The following is an 18464-nucleotide window of genomic DNA, read 5'->3' on the forward strand; positions in this document are numbered from 1 at the left end:
AGAAAGGAAGGTTCTTTTATTTTCCGAAACGTCCTTCACAGCTACATTAATAAGCTGCTGATTCTTTGTGCATTTCCTTTTCTTTCATTATAGGCCAGCTTCTTATTTTTCAACCCCTCTTATGCAGTCTAGTGACTATTTTTCTCATAACATCTCCATCGTCATCATACTTAGCCTTACACGTAGACAACATAGATAGCAAAATAATGATAACTCTCGTTACGCAAGGATGTCTGCATTAACGATGGTTTCGTCCTTCAATTTTCAATACACCTGTGTACATGTATATAGGCCGAATACATCATTACTACATTTCTTGTATTGTCGATGGTACCTTCATCAAAAAATTTGTCAAGCTAATGACACTGTTACTGTCCATGATTAAAGGCTCTAGCTACCGGGTATTCAGTTTCCTGACGTTTAAATTTGTACAGAATGCAAAATTGTCTGTTGATTTAATTCAAGGTTATGACAAAATTGAAAGATGCAGAGATTCATGTAAAGGAAACAGATAGATAGAAAATGAGCAAAGGTTATAAAAAAAAAAACATGAAAAAAGCTCAGGTTTAATAGTGATAACATGATATGTTAAAAGTTAAGCTAATTAAAGTTAAAAGGTGCTGAGATTTAAATTGATAAGTTGATTTATGTGGGTATACTGTATGTTCTTATGTTTAATAGTGCATTGGGACATGAGTGATATACACTGTATGCTATGTTATATTATGACCATCCCCATTACTTCCATCACCACCACTACCACTGTCACCACCATTTATTATTGTCAAGAAAGAACAAAAGGTGATGCAAGTGATTTTTCTGCCTTTCTTTGCATTTTCCTTTCAACTAAAGAATGTTGTCACATATATGATACACAATACATATCTCCACATGACATTCGTGCATGTGTATTGAGGCCAATTACCTAGCCCCTATTTTTTTTCTGATGATCTGTTTGACAAAGAGATGATTTTCGGATTGAAATTCACAAAATAATAGATACATGTATGTGTGATTGTACAAATCTCTAGGGTAATTACAATTATGGTCTGCTAAGTGAAGACAATAAGTATTTATTGTAATTATGGAGTCTGTAATCTGTACCTGTAGATCAGTTGTAATCATAATGCATATGACATGTCGATTAACCTATTTTTTCTTTTTATCTCTCTCTTTCTCTCTCTCTTGTTCTCTCCTTTACACAGTGGTTAAAAATAATGAAGAAAATGTGAAGAAGATTCTGGATGTTATAAATAAAAGAGATGGAGGTAAGTCACTATCTTTATTTCATTCTTTCTTTAGCCACTATATGAGCAATATTAAAAAAAAACATATATGTATGATTATATAGAATTTTTTTTTTTTTAATGTATAACTACATGCATGTTTGTGTACTATGTACGGTAGACAAATTAACCCTCAATCACCTTTACCCAGCATTTTATTGGTAAATGGTTAACAAGTATGAAAAGAAAATAATAACATGAAACATGTTGCACAGAGCTACAGTAAGTCAGACTTTGTTTCTGTGTTTACTGATTGTATGGGTGCGCTGAGTAGTCCACCGACAAGTGGCTTTAACCATCATTTATTAAAGAGTATGTAATAAAACATACAGCTTTTATGTACAGGATTGATATTATAAAGCTGATAATTTTATAATGTCTTTAAACGCAGGACCAGGATTTGGAGAAAAATACATTTTTATGTTGGTCCCCCTTTAACAGTTAAATGGTTAAATGTACTTCTTTATAGCAATTATTTGTAGCATTCTCAGTTGATGGATCATTGTTTTACAAGCCTTTGATCATGATCATTCCATTATAATTCATTAAAATTGATTTGTTCTTAATTATGTAATTAATGTCTTTTCATAGTAGAATACTGGAACTGATGCAGATCTACAATCACTCTTTCTCTTTCAAAATTCTAACATTGTATAAAACTCATCTCAGATTTATAAAAAAAAAAACGGGCGATAATAACTCAAAGTAGTGCTACTCCCAAACCTATTTGTCATTTGTAGCAGAATTAAATGTGTGTGGGGGGGAGGGTTAAGTTATTTATAATCCAGATGGGATACGAGATTGAAAAGCTTCTTGATGGGAAAAATCTTCTCTTTAACACCTCGGGGAAAGAAGAAGGGATGACATAAAAGAAGGGAGTGATGATTAATGTACTGTGTCTCATTTGTATTGTCCCCCAGGCTCATGCATTATGGGTACATCAATCATAGGATGTCTGGGATTTAACCCTCCCATTCTCGTAAAGTGGGCACTGTACCAATCGCCAAAACATATACTCATGTTAAGGGTTACGTGTAGCCATACTACATTCAAATTATGAGCTTCAAATACTACAGAACTCCTTTAGAGAGATACTGCAAGTTTGAATATACTCTCAATGAACATAATGTGATTTGTGAGAAGACAGCTTGAAGCTCTTGTGCATGCTTCCATGGAAAACGGCCTGCACGGAACCTAAGACAGACTTGGTTCCGTGTGAGCCAGTTTTATGTGATTTAATTTTCTTTATGTCCCATAACTGTTGACACATAGAATACTGGTAAAGTTTTTGAGGTTGATTTTACGCTGTCTTGCTGTTCATGGGTTCACTTTAGAATTGGGTAGTCCTAGCTGCCATACAATTTCAAAACGTCATCTCTCTTAGTCCCCAATTTTTTAGCTTTTGTCATGAGTTATATCTTCTTTTGTATTTTGTCTTTTTCTCTGATATACATGTACTTAGTGTTTCTTTCTTCTTCTTACTACCGTCTCTTCTCTCTCTAATTTGTTTGTCTCCCTCTTTCATATCCCCCCCCCCCCACCAGCAAAATGAATGATTCATATAATATAAAAGAATGAGTAATTAGTGATGAATTGAACAAAATCCCTACTGATTCATTTTAAAAGCATTGTACTTGAATGAAATCCCATAATTTTTTTGTTTATCTTTGGGTGTATTTGTACAGTGAAATTCTTTTTATTCAGATAGTATGTACACAAACTGTACACACATGGCCATGGTATTGTTATCTTATCAATTGCTGTTACATCTGTTCCATTCTCATGATTCCATCCCTTTGTTCTTAATTATCCCTCCCCTTAGATGTATGGTGATTCAGCCCTGGTGGGGATTGATTTTAACCCTGTGTCTGTTAATCAGATCATTCTTTTTCTATCTTTCATTCTGTCTGTCTGTCTGTAGGTATACATTTCTTTCTTTCTTATTCCCTTTTTCCCCCTTAGATGTATGATGATTCAGCTAGTCACTCAGCCCCAATGGAGATTGATTTTAACCCTGTGTCTGTTAATTGGACCATTTTGTTTGTCTGTCTTTCTTTCTTTCATTTTGTCTGTCTGTCTATCTGCCTGCTTGTCTGTAGGTAGACATTTCTTTCTTTTTCCCCTTTTCTTTCTTACTTTCTTTATCTCCTTAACAAAAAAATACACGTTTAAAGTTGTGGACAAATACAGCAAATACAATTGTTTCCTATTAAAGATTGTTGAAGATTTGTAGCACAGAAAATGGTTTTATTGACACACATACGCAATTACACATATTATATTCATATATATATAATATATATTATACATACCGGTATTATGAACTGTACATGTCCCGGTAGGATTATATTGAGGCCTATATACATTAATTTTATACATGTACATGTAAGTGTACATCTACATGTAAAATACAATCATTTTATAGATATTGCTTCCAATTGCTTCACTTTCCCTAAAAAAATGATTGTTGAGAACAGCTGCTTCTGTCAACAGGATTTTTATTTGTGCATGAAATACATGAGCCTATGACTGCCACTTGTGTGGATTTACACTGTAACATGTGAAAATTGTGATTGGCAGTTAGAGTCGATACAGATTATAGAGTGGGGGAAAAACAGGAGAAAGGGAAAACCCCAATTTTGTTGATACAAAGTCAAATTCAAGGAAATGTATTTTGAATTCAGTAGAATTGTTTTAATGGAGTTAGATTTAACCATAACAAAAATGATACAAGTCTACATGTACATATAAAATATGTTTTATTCTGATTTTTGACAACTCTATTCAAAGTTCTTTTCACTGGTTAGAGTAGATGTATAGTACTACACGCATATAACATTCTATTACTCATTCTAGATAATTCTTATTGTCATTTTATCAACAAAAAAAACTATTCTTGTTCTTCTGTTTGTTTCATAAATGCACTTTGAAAAATGCCATCAAAGAAATTCCATGATAGCCCCCCAAAGAAGATCATTTCTGTCCCCAATTGTTTGGACTCCTTATATTCATAGCTTCCCCTGCTGCCTTGTTAAACAGTACCCATAATAGGTTCATACGTTCAGAACCATAATGTCACTAAGCCATGAGACTTTCAATATCCAACGACTTTATGATATACTTTCCAAATATGAAATATAATAAAAAAAGATGATGAATGCCTTGACTCATCCATTACAAGGAGGGAAAGTGATTATCTTTCCAATCTGGGAAGAGCTTTGGATATGATCATACCATGGCAAGCTTTATCAGATTATGCCTGTGTGTGCAGCAAAACAGCTGGAAGAATGGGAAAGGAAATAATGAAATTTTGGGTCTGGATATCATAACCAGAGAGAGAGGGGGGATTGGGGAGGGGGGGGGGGGGTAAGAGAGGGGGTAAAGATGGAGAGAGGGAGAGATGGAGATAGAAAGAGAGAGGGGGAGAGAGAGAGAGGGGGAGGAGGGAGAGGAAGAGAGACATGCAGACAGATCAAAATACGGCGAGGGGAGAGAGAGGGAGGGAAGGAATATGACTGAGACAAAGAGAGAAAAAGGAGGAAAGAAACAAAAAGAGATAAAGAAGAAGAGAAAGAGAAGAAAGAGAGAAAAAGAAAGAAAAAGAAAGAGGAGAGAAAGAGAGAAACAGAAGAAGGAGAGAAAGAGAGAAACGTAAGAAGGAGAGAAAGAGAGAAACAGAAGGAGGAGAGAAAGAGAAGGAGGAAAGAAAGACAGAGATATTGATGTAACCTTGGATTAGTCTTCTATTATTCATATTGATGTTAGAGGGATTGAATGGGTGTAACCCTTGTAAATTATTGATAGTGATGAGGGAATTTGGGGGTGATTTTTCTTTGGCTAGACTTTGGGATTTGATGAATAATATTCTGGCGAATGGATGAAGTAGAATGCAGAAAATGATAGCATTATCACAATTTTTCAAGCATAATAGAAGGCAATTCCTATGTTCACAAAGATCTTAAAGTATGGAAGAATATATTTTAAATAATGCATGTACCGTAATACAAATTGATTCCATCCTCTCTGTAGCCAGGTACCTGTGGTAAAGAAGTTAATTGTCAATATCCTCCAGCTGATGGCCAGTCTCCTCCAGGAGCCCACCAGGAGCCAGAGGCTGTCCTCTATGATTTTACCAGTCATGATTATCCATATTAATCATCATAAATATTAATTATCAATACAATTGTTTCATCCTTCCTCCATCCAGGTACCACTGGTATAGAAGTTGATACCAGGTAATGGGCAGTCTCCTCCAGCAGATGGCCAGTCTCCTCCAGGAGCCCACCAGGAGCCAGAAGCTGTCCGTCATGATTTTACCAGTCATAATTATTCATATTAATTATCAATGTTAATTATCCATATTAGTTATCCATATTAATGATCAATACTATTGTTTTATCCTTCCTTCCTCCATCCAGGTACCACTGGTATAGAAGTTGATACCGGTAATGGGCAGTCTCCTCCTGTAGATGGCCAGTCTCCACCAGGAGTCAACCAGGAGCGCGAGGCTGATGTAGGAGCCGAAGGGAACCAGGCCAACTCTGATACAGCAGGACAAGGAGGTGCTGCAGAAAGTAAGAAAATAATAACGATTATGACAATAATAAAAACGGTGTTCATAAAGCGCTTACCACCGAAGTCTCTTAGCGCCGTAACAAAAAAAGTACAATGATAAACAATTACATATTAAACAAAACAATTTAAACAAATTACAAAAAACCTACAAATTACAAACCTACTATAATAATACAAAGGATGATGATAGTATTTAGTAGTAATGACAGCGAGAAATGCCACAATGGCAAGATTTACCTGTAGCCAGTATCCATAATTTTGAAAATAATATAATACTCCAAATGGATATCTTTTATACCACTCACATCTACCACTCAAGGTACCCAAGGCACTCTACCATATACATGTAGTTCCAACTCTTGCTAGGCTACCAGTTTTGCTGCTCACAGCAGACAAGGTACTCTTTCCTACTGGTACCCCTTTAACACCTGGGTAGAGAGTGGCAAATGTAGGTTAATGTCTTGCCAAAGGACACCAGTGCTGTACCGGGGCTCGAAACCCACAATCTCCAGCAATGATTTCTCATGAATTTTAGTGTGAATATATCTACATGGAATGCATAATCTAGCTCATATTTGTTTCCACTGAAAATGACAACTCTGCAATGCCACATAGGTTTGTACAATATGCACATGCACACAGCTTCTGTATCAGTAGGTTTTACAAAAGCATTGGCATGTGTCTATTTCCATCCCTGGCTATCATGTAAATTATCTTTAATCTGTTGTCATACACTTGTTTCACATTCTACTTATGATGAGACAAAACTTCATTGCAGTTTAGAATAGCTAGTATCTGATGAAATGTTATAGGAGCTATTCCAAAATCAGATATGGGCTTTAAAGCCTATCTGTACTACTTTTGGCCAGGAGGGAGTAGACCTCCCTGCAAGGTCAATGACAGGTGGTTAGCTCATCAAATCAGCTCTCAATTAAAATAAGAAAAAGGGGACCCATGGTCACTGATTAGGCATTGTTTGCTAAACAGAGGGTGCGAGTAGCTATAAGTAGTGCAGTGGGGCTATAAGGTGTTATTTTCTCTTACTTTGCAAGGCGCTCTTTAAGATCTTGCCGCATGATGACACTTCCATGCACATAAGCTATGACTCATGGTTACTTACGCTCTACACAATCATTCATTACACTGTATTAGGCCTGTCCTCATCAGCTCGAGATTGCCAAATAGCACGCTATTTCTGATTTAGGAAATAATCCTGAAGTTACAAATCGTGTCTTCATCAGCTCAAGATTTGACCTCGATACTTGAAACTCAAGCTCGAGATATTTTGCTCAGCGTTCGCGCATAGTGCGAGTCTTCGGGCTGGTGAAGACACACCGGACAAATAGCGGTAGATTTTGCCAAACTAGCCCAAGATATCTTGGAATTATTATCTCGACCAAATACCACAGTAATTGCAACTTCGGGATGATGAAGATGCAAATTAACTGGATAATTTGCGATCGGGGTAGTTTAAATAGAGGGATATTTGGCAATCTCATGCTGATGAAGATAGGCCTATTTAGAACGATTCTTGGAATCTGACGGAGCCCCGAAAGACCTGGATGTGACTCTATTTTGGGTGTTTACTGAACAAAGAAATAGAATACCACTTACACAAACATACCCCCCCCCTCCCCCATCTAAAAAAACATGACAACAACAAAGCAAAGACTAACATTTTTCTAAATTTGTTACTATGTCCTGACTCTGGAAGCCATTACAGAACATACATACATGTAGCTAACAAATACTTCATATTCTTTCAATTAGACTTTAGTATGTTTGTACTTCAGGAGTTTGTTCTGTCTTGTTCTAGCTGGTATCTTCTAATTAGTGAAAAGGCTCAAGTGATTTTTCTTTTTTAATTCAGAGTGAATTGAGCTCAATTGAGATTAATGATTTAGCTATGGGTGAGAGAAATGGGGGCACTTTAAGAAAATTAGAAAATCATGGGGTGGGGGCTGTATATGTTATGTTATGTATTTTGTTGTGTGTGAGACCACATCTATGCATGAACTGAAGCCTACAGTGCATGTACATTGTTTATTAAGCATAACTTAGCTGTAATATTTATCAAGAAGAATTATGCCACATTATATTGCATAAATCAGTTTATGCAATATAATGTGGAATCAAGTGGTTTTAGCACTTGACTAGACGCAGCAGTAATGGGATAGAGCCCCAGTGCGGTGCTAGTGTCCTTTACCAAGACATTTCTCTACATTTACCTGTCTGTACCCAGGTTTTCAATGGGTACCGGTAAAGAAGTATTCTTTGAATGCCGTGAGCACTGTTATCAGTAGCCAAACTGCAACTTGGTAAAATTGGATCACCTCTACCTTGCATCTTGGATGTTTATATGCTATAAACATATTCAATGATATTATATTGGTATTTTTACTTTCATAATTTCTTCATTATTTTTGATCAGATCCCAATGACAGTGTTGAGAACTATCCAAGTGATGGACTCCAGGAATCGAACGCAGACGTTGAGATTCATCAAGCTGAAAACAATGGCAGTGTCATCTTGTTAGCGGAATGGCAATTCATCCGTAAGTTAACCCATTTACTACTGAATTCTTTTATTCCTTTTTAGTTACTTCCAGTAACTAAAATTTGAACCTAAACTTTGGGTTGAGGCTTTTGCTCAAAATCAATTTTGTGGTCGAATTGGACCCTGCCATTTATCAAAATATTTTCTTAGAATGTAGATCTATTTTAAAATATGACTCGATAGACTCGACTTGTATAGATCATTATAAAACCACAAATTCTTAAGATTTCAAATGTTGTTTACTGTATGCGGTCACTTTTGAAGCAGTGCGCATGCGCATTGACGAGCTCATCGTTCGTAGCAGAATTCTCGAACGCGTTCGCCCTTCTTTTGCCGTCATTCGCAAACTGTGACGATACATGTTCGTAAGCAATCTTTTGTAGGCACGAAACATCACATTGAAGTCAAAAAATGGACCCAATTGACCTAATTCTAGAACCGGAGAGTGGTGGAAGCATGAATTCTCTTAACTTAACACATTTTTGTGTCTGTAATAATTCCCTTAAATCAAAATTGTTGCAGAATAATTCATGAAATGAACACATTTTATTTGTGCATCGCCAATCTGTTGCAGCATAATTTTTGAGATCAGTCCCATGCACCGAATTTGGTGTGTTGAATCTTTAGCTTTTCGATCAAATTTCGTGCTCACTAAGCAGAATAATTCATAAAATGAACACATTTTATTTATGCAACGCTAATCTGTTGCAGCATAATTTTTGAGAACAGTGCCATGCACCGAATCTGGTGTTATATCTTTAGCTATTCGATCGAGTTTTGCGCTCAGCAGTCCACTTATGAATGTGCAAATCGAAAAGTCCCTAATACTGAATAAGAAACACAACTACTGTGTAGAGGTCGATTGTACCTGTGTGTGATATATTCATGTAAGTTAATTATGAAGCTTCTAAAGCTATAGTGGTGTATGTTTTGACTCCAGCATTTACCAAAAACTTGATGAAACACTTTATTTGGAAGAATGCTCCTGTTAAAACCTGAATCATCTTGTCATAACCGTCGATATCATGTAACATATGGTAGGCATTTGTAGGTATCAAGGGTAGTAGTCAAGATGGTCAAATTTATCAGACGTCATAGCAAAGTCCTGTACAGGCATGTGGAGAAGTGGACACGAGAGGGCAGTATACAAGAAATGTGAATAGTATTCATGAGTTTTCTTCAATGAAAGTGGGAGGTCTGGAATTTAATAGCGTGTAAAGCTGTTGTCTTTGAATAAAAATTATACCTTTGATAGAATTTTGGTATGAATAAGTCTAAGCCATCTTTGTTAAAATTTGTGCACTTTTAATTCAAAGTCTAAGAAAATGATAGCATAATTACAACACCTCATGAAGAAGTACTTCAAGTTTGTAAATCTCTTGAACCTTATTTTGTTGTGTATCTAGGTTATCTAAAATTTTGTGCATATGACTGATCTCTATAAGTATCTTGTGTTCATCACATGTACATAATATAGTAGTTAGTGGTGAAAAACATGTTATTTGATTTTAATAAAGAAAATGAGAGTGCCTTCATCCAAAGCAAAAGCCGTCTCTACACAGATAATTCTTTTAATAAAGAATATTGGGCAATTATTTTTTTTCTGCTGAGCATTATTGCCTTGATGTGAGCAACAGATGGCAGCATTTGACACTTTGGATCAGAGCCATATATACACAGAGTTTGGCCAGCTTGGTTTTCTGTAGGTCACAACGTACATGGCGTATGTTCTTTTGTAATAGCCATATTGTACCAAACTCTAAAAATTCTAAATATGGCATGTAACATAAAAATCGGGACGGATTTTTTCGGCACGTGTTCGTTTTAATAATCCTATATACATCTTTCTGTGTACAGCGCTTGTAACTTTACCAAGACTGGCCCAAATTTCTTAGCATTTTGATGATTCCAGAACCTTGCAATACACATACACGGTAAATACTTATATGATCAATCTTTTCTGATCGATTCCACAACGTTTCTTTCACAATACAATCGCTTGACCAGAACTCAACCTTCTCTTTAAAGATTTCCTTTCGTGCTGCATGCTATAATTTTGATCAGACATGATTATCTTTTTTCATACTTGTGCCCGTTTTCTTTTGCAGTGATTGTTGTTGGCTGCGTTGCTGTTGCCATCATTGGCGTCGCCATTGCTTTTATCTGCTGGTACAAGTAAGTGAAATCGAAAAAAATATCAAATATCAAGAATAATTTATGTATATATATTGCATGTGTGTCATTGTGATTTAAGTGTTAAGTGATCCCATTCGTCATACTGTACACTTCATGATTCAGACAATTCTTCTTTATTTTTGTATACACCATGCAGTTATTTCTATTGTTTCTTTCTTTCTTTCTAATGATTCCTACATTTGACTTTTATTTTACTCCTTAAGTATGAAATTACTCATATTTCCTCTTGTCTTATTCCTTGTTCCCGTCTTTTTCATCACTTTAATTTGTTTGATTCTTTTCTTCTTTTGATCATTTTGATTCTGTTTGCTTGATATGCATATTAATTTCCATTCATATTTCTTTAATGTGAAATATGTTACATTGTAATTCTTACACTCTGGTTTTGTTTACATGTATCTCTTTGTTGACCTCCCCCCCCCCCCCCAACTCTCTCTCTCTCTCTCTCTCTCTCTCTCTATCTCTATCTCTCTTGCTCTCTCTCCCTCTTTAGTATAATGTTTCTTACAAGTATATGCGATCATGTTAAAGTATTCTAAAGTATACCAGCATTTATTTAAAACCTTTTCTCCAAGCCAGAAAATACTGATAGTTTTTTTTCAATCCATTATTCTTTGTGGCCATAGATTGCATAAAACAAGGAATCCAAACTTAATGATAAAGCATCTCTGGATCGTGTCCAGGTTTTTAGTTCACTGGTGATTACCGTGAAAAATAACTAATGCTACCTGTCAAATTTGCAAAACCATAACTCCGGGTCAATGGATTTGTACTTTTACTGACTATACTCTTCAAGAACAATATGTAATGTATCTGATGTACGTGTTTACGACCCAAGCATGTGATTTATGTTGGCATACTTGTATTTACTGTCAGTGGTGACTATTGCGTAGTTGATTATTGAAGGAACTTTTATGAAGCTTGCAAGATAAATTACAGTGCTCTATTGCTGTGATGGGTTCTACATTGTCTTCCAGGTGAGATGAGGTGTCTAGCTAAGTGCTTTGTATGTATTTTTCTTTCTGTAGATATGTTCATTTAACTGATATGTTTGTGAATTTGATTTTGTTGGCAAGGGAGAGATTGCAACTAGGGAATGATACGAGGCAGTGAATGAGCAAAATGCAAGAAGGGGAGAAGGAAAGACAAGGGAAGGAGTGGAATATATATATATGTTTCATGTTTTGTTAGAAAAGTATATGATATGTCTAGATTGAAAAGAAACTCTGTGGGGTGAAGATTTACAAAGGGAGGGGCACACATAGACAGAAAGATAGATAGGCAACATGCAGAGAGGCGTATACATTGTACAGAAAGATAGGGACAGACAAACAGATGGATAGATAGATAGATATATAGATAGATAGATAGATAGATAGATAGATAGATTGAGAATAGGAGAGACCAGGGGATTGGCCAGGAGGCAAGGACATGAAAGGCACGCAAGATTATTTGAAATAAGCTGGTTGTGACAGGGAAGTTTAGGGACAGCAAATGTCAGCACAGAGAGATGAGAAAAAGAGAAGGAAACTGAGAACACAAGATAGGATCTAAATACATTTGATGGTGCCATCACATACTAGCCAAATGTAATCTTTTCTTCAAACACACCATAAAACCGTCAATGTATCTACCGTTTGTTTAGCAAATACTCCTCAATGAAATGGAGGCAGAGATCAAGACATATGCATGTTGATCAACCTGTAGATGTCCTCATATGCCAGCAATGGTGTTCATGGGTAATAGTGGATTGCAGTGACACATAGACCTACATGTACTCTTGTGTATGTCATTAGTGTTTTGTTGCTCCTGGAGAACAGTTTCTAGTTGTTTCTGGATACATAGTGATCAAGGACCGGTGCATTCCAAAACAAACTATGGGAAGTTGATTGAAGCGTGTGTGAATTTTCTCCAGGAACTCCTGAACTGAGAGACTTTCTTTTCTTCTTGGATAAGTTCTACACTGCACCGGTCTCATACAAGCCACAGGATCTAGTCTAGAGGTTGAACCCTAACAGATCTAAGAGACCAGATTCTATCACATTGGACTGCTTGTTTTACAGTACAGGAAAGCTTTTTACTAATTGGATTGTTGACTAATTATGCTGTTGTTATTGGTCTAATGACTAATTAAGCTTGTAAGGCTTCTTTTTTTTCTTCTAAGGCTTCTTTTTTCTTCTAAGTGAGGATAAGCCATTTTGGAAAATGAATCTCTAGGATTTGCTGATCTGAATGACCAAATTGTATCACTCTAAAATAAAATGCAGACTACATTGTGTTACATGGCGTTTACACTAGAAGGGAGCTTTAATTAAAGGAGCTCTATACTGGCAGAAAAAGACATCAAAGTTTTTTCATGAAGATTTTGCAATCGTCAAGATATTGAAATCGCAGTATATTCAGCGGCAAAATGACTTTCATTCTAGCAAATTTTATTTTATAATGATCTGCATAGTGTGTGAAATATGACAAGCACAGTATTCCACTGCCTTAGTTGTTGTTTCTGTTATCCTGATAATGACAAGCGCCCTCTTGTGGTGGATGACGTCGCAGTGAGGAAGGCCATCAAGGAATCCACTCGATTGTAAGTGACTTTTAACCTCTGTCGGCTTTGGCAAATATGAGTACCGGTAGTGGTTTGTATAGTGTGTTTGGCATTCTAATGAAAGTCGATCCAAGTTGCCATTTAGGGGCAGTTAATGTAATGGGTTGGTAGGTGAAAAGCTGAGACGGAAGATGGATTTTTGTTTGTTGGCTCTTCGTCTCGCGTGTTCTGCCAAGGGCAAGTCTACACACCAGAGCCCTCTTTAGTTATTTCTCCATCCCTCTCTATCTTCTTTAGTCTTCTTATTCATTTTGTCATATATGATCTGTCACCTTTAATATCAAGTCTGACACCATTCTAGTTGTTGGCCTAGCTATTCCCTATCCCTCCCACTAATTCCTTCAGGGGGGCGTTTCACAAAACTTGTCATCAGTGATGAATAGCAGTGTTTGTTATAAGCTACTGAAATCCTTGCTTCTGATTGGTTATCAGCAGATTTGTCACTGATTTTTTTTTTGTCATTTGTCATTGAAAAAAGGCTTTGTGAAACATGCCCCTATTCTTCTCTACAATCGCATGTCCAAACTTTCAGTCAACCTTTCCTTTCATATGAAGGGTGTCAAAAAGTGAAGCTCTTCCAAAGATTCCTTTTTTACTTTTTGAGAAATGCTCGTCTTGCTTGCATATTCACATAAAAAGGACTGTAATGATTAATTCTATGATTCATGTCTCATGCATATATTTCCTTGAACCCTTTATCATTCCCTCCCCCCCCCCCCCCCCCCCCCCCCCCCCAAAAAAGGTTGAAACATCATTCAGGATATGTTAATCACCAATCATTAATGTTCCTTTCTGGTGTCTTTTTTTCTGCAGGTACATTTATGTGTAGGCTAGAAATTTTTTCCTTTTGTAAACATCCTGTATACATACATACAGTGTACATACATACATGTACATTTAGGGTATATAAAATGGCTCTTTCATGTATTCAGCCCATTATTTTAAAATGATAGAACCAAATATGGTTCAATATCCCATCATTTTCAAAGGTATCTTCCTGGTCTTTGTATGCATTTGTGATGCAATATCTTTTGCTATGTATTTAATACACATTTGTTTGCATTAATTTCAGTTCAAGTTGAACAACAGCAGGATATATAACCTAACTCTGGTAGAAAAGGGAACTGGTTTTGTTCTTGGTTGTTGTTATATACATTGATACATGCAATCCAGGTGCAGTTAACAGCGTACATGTCATAACAATCTGAACCGCGTGGACAGTTGGAAAGGAGAGCAAGGTTATTAACATTCAGGGAGAGAAAAATTTATTAAATTTTGTTCCATCTAGGTCACTATAATATTGCTCTCTCCATGTCATATTCATAAAGACCAACTTTGCAATCAAGATATATCCAGTCAATAGTTTTTGTCAGTGTCTATATAATGAGAAACCATCAAAATCATGACAGCCAAATTATTAATATTTCTCTCCTTTGTTGATGAAATAGTCCCCATCCTTCCGTTTCTTTTCTACCTGTTCCCCTTCAATTCATTCTTTAAAAAAATCCTTTTCCTGCCTTGCCTTTTCTTTGTCACCATCATATTTTATTCATTCCCTTCTATAATTGTATGGCTCGGTTTAATATGCTGTCTATGCATTTTATGCATTTTTTGCATTTTTTGCATTATATTTGGTATGTTTTTATCACTTGTTGGGAGACAGAAGGGCATTATTTAGGACCAGATGAATTAAAGCCTTTTAATTCTGGCTCTCAAAAAATGGCAAAATTCCCTTCATTCTCTTATTCTCAATGATACTCTTTTTTTGTACATTGGTTTATTTCATGGATTGTAAAAATGAAAATGCCTTTGTGTATGTTTTATGTGGTACATGTTCCCGCCACTGCCGTTTTCTCCATGATATTAAAGATATATTACACTTGAAGCACTACCGCAAATCCCTCTTGTGCCCTCTCAAGTCTGCTGTACTATGGTACCATAACTCGCTGCTTTCCTAGCTGCGCTGATGGTTTTCACATCGACTCCTCTATCTGAGAAGTGAGCATTAGGTATTAGGTTACACCCTGTTGGCAAGTTGACCATGTTATGGCGCTGTGCAATAAACAGTATGCTAGGACATAAAAGTTCATCAGCTAAGTATCGCTTTAAGCGTTTTCCTCTGGACTTGTCCATTTCAATTTTCTTTTGTTCTCGATCTTCATGACTATCTCATTGCTTTTGTCTGTAAATGTAGCTCCAAGACACCAATCCAAAGAAGATTGAAGAAAATCAAATACTTAGAAATTAATCTCCTCCAGAAGCATATTAGGCTAATTGGACCCTGATTTGATTCATTTTAATTTTCATGATTTTATATTATTTTCTACATCCATCAAGGCCTGATGGCAAAAGAAAAGCCCCATTAGCAAAGGGCATCTACCACTGGTCAACAAAATAGAAATACTAATAAGCCGTGCAACACTTAATTAGTATAGTTTGCTAATGAGGCCGACAAGCTCGTGGTCAGTTGCCCAGAAACAAGCGTGTAATTGTTGATCTAATTTTGTCATTGACATGGAGGCCATCTATCCAATTTAATTTACCCAGAGAGAAAGACAATATTGTGTGGTTTCTGAAAATAAGGGCAAGGATTTGCCTCCAAGCCATATATGAAAAACCTGGACAAGAGGTAGCTCATGTATTGCATATACATGTATCGTCTGCAACAATATTCATAACCCCCACAAAAAGGAATGGACAGACAAACAGACAAACAGAAATCCATATAGAATATTTTCATGTTTTCTTAATTGCTTGATCAAAGTTAGATAAAAAAAAAAATGAAATCATTTTGACCAAGAACATTTTTCCTGGCATATAGTTCTTTATATTGTGCAATATTTTATTTCAACTTGGCACTAAAATACATAGCATCTGATATCGACAAGTCCAATGCAATATTACAAACAATGTAACATGATTGAGGAGACAATGCAAATGGAAATTTCCCCTTATAAGGCTGCACTTACATAAATCATAATACTTAAGAACATATTGAAGATTAAAAATGACATTTCATATCAGTATTGAAGAGTGAATATAAAACAGAACAAACAATAACAATGCAACCCAAAGGAATGCTACCGAAGAAATAAGAAAAAAAGAAGACAAATTGTATTTAATTAAAGATATTTATAATGGCATATAGTTCTTTATATTGTGCAATATTTTATTTCAACTTGGCACTAAAATACATAGCATCTGATATCGACAAGTCCAATGCAATATTACAAACAATGTAACATGATTGAGGAGACAATGCAAATGGAAATTTCCCCTTATAAGGCTGCACTTACATAAATCATAATACTTAAGAACATATTGAAGATTAAAAATGACATTTCATATCAGTATTGAAGAGTGAATATAAAACAGAACAAACAATAACAATGCAACCCAAAGGAATGCTACCGAAGAAATAAGAAAAAAAGAAGACAAATTGTATTTAATTAAAGATATTTATAATGAATTTTTCTTTTCAGTTGGTATTCTGTTTTAATGATATTGTATACCGGTACAGAGTTATATTAACACCGCTTATCAGCTAATTAGGAAGGCATGAATACATGTAATGAGGAGCTTAATGGTCTCAGGTACGCCGAAGCACTCAAGTTAACAGTACAATATAAATGTGATCAAGAGGAATAGATAAAGAGATTGATAACAAAATATATTCTATAGTTACAAAATTGAATAAAGCAATTTAGGCGTTATGTAATGATTTGAGCATATTTTCTACCTACCAGAATCTTGAAAGTTTATCATGAACATCGGAGAAGATAATTGATATCTCAAGAGATTTTGGAGGTAACGGTAATCGGTTTGAAAAGTTAGTATTGAAACAAAAAAGATAAATTGACATGTAGTTTGGGTTTCCCTGCAGCTTATTAGTTGACCCTACCATTTATTAGTTGATCCTACCGTAAGTACCATGTTCAACAGTAGATGGCGCCCTTCTTCCCACACTGCGCAGGTCAGCACATCCGCAGATAACGGTTTCTTCCAGCTTTCATATAGAATGTACAGCAGTGTCAACTACTGCCTTATTTTACTAAATTATTGTTCAGGTTTTATGAACTACCCCGATGATTTGAGGAGCTCTTTATAAGTAGACACCGTCATAATCATAATCTATCAAACATTTCTGTTTTTGTCCCATATTGTATGGGAGCCGAATGTGCCTTTGCCAAATAAAACCCGCGGCCTGTGCTGCCCTCTATGGCCGAATACTGTAGTCGAGGCAGCGAGAATTTTATTACCGCAGCACAATATCTTCTCAAGATGAAGAAACAGCAAATTAAATCATCTTTCTCTAAGAAAAGTCAGCTTTATTTGTCTAAATTTATTATTGAATATGTCTATAAAGCAGAGTTGTTTTGGAGGATCGGTGTGCTATGCATTATAGTTGTCACTACCTGTAATAAGATTACCCGGGAGTATCGCCTAATGCATGCATTATACCATTACACACCAGATGGGGCAGGATGAAAATCCCTTTCCTGCTAAGTCTTCCAATGCTTCATTAGTCTTGTGCAGGAGTTACGTGACAACAACCAGGCATTTTGTGCCTTTTTATTGGATGTGATTGATTGATTGGCGCATGTTCTAGCTAATTATCTTTCCACCACATTTCTCTGTATCCCCCTATCTCCATTTGCTTTGTCAATTTATCTCTATTTGTCTCCCCTGCTTTCTCCCTCTTCCCCTCTCTCTCTCTCTCTCTTGCTCTCTCTCTCTCTCACCTCTCTCTATCTCTCTCTCTCTCTCTCTCGCTTTCTCATATTTTATGTCTGTCTTTCTGTCATTCTCCTTTATTTATTTCTCTTTGTGTCCCTGTTGAAGTCTCTCATTTTCTACCCATTAACATCTTTATCTCTTTCTCTTTCCCAGTATTTGTGACTCTCTCTCTCTTTTTTGTCTCTACTCATATCTTGTTCTCTACAGATATCTTGTTCCTATCTCTTTCTCTCTCCATGAACTTTTGTAATTCCCTTGCCCACGTTCCCATTTATCTCTCTCCCTTTACCCTCTCTTTCTCCTTACCCTTTCTCCTCACCCTTTCTCCTCTCCCTTTCTCTCCCTTTCTCCTCTCTCTTTCTACTCTCTGTCTCTCTCTGTTTCTCCTCTCTCTATCTCCTTCTTTTACTTTCTCTTCTTTCCCTTCCCTTCCATCCCCTCACTTGTCTCCCCTCCACCACCACCACCACCAGTAGTTTTAAGTGATTCTTAATTGAGCTGGTGGAATA

At 36.1% G+C, this 18464-nt stretch overlaps 1 protein-coding gene across 1 annotated transcript in view; it reads left to right on the top strand.

The window, feature by feature from the left end:
* Positions 1-18464, top strand: part of LOC115929042 — a 43381-nt gene that overhangs the window by 10119 nt on the left and 14798 nt on the right. Inside the window, exons 2-5 of the mRNA XM_030997150.1 lie at positions 1206-1268; positions 5705-5860; positions 8293-8415; positions 10526-10592. Of these exons, the coding sequence (XP_030853010.1) occupies positions 1206-1268; positions 5705-5860; positions 8293-8415; positions 10526-10592 (409 nt within the window). The remainder of the gene's footprint in view (positions 1-1205; positions 1269-5704; positions 5861-8292; positions 8416-10525; positions 10593-18464) is intronic.

Source organism: Strongylocentrotus purpuratus, unplaced genomic scaffold (genome assembly GCF_000002235.5).
Source record: "Strongylocentrotus purpuratus isolate Spur 01 unplaced genomic scaffold, Spur_5.0 spur5_scaffold_4, whole genome shotgun sequence".
NCBI classification, from domain to species: Eukaryota; Metazoa; Echinodermata; class Echinoidea; order Camarodonta; family Strongylocentrotidae; genus Strongylocentrotus; species Strongylocentrotus purpuratus.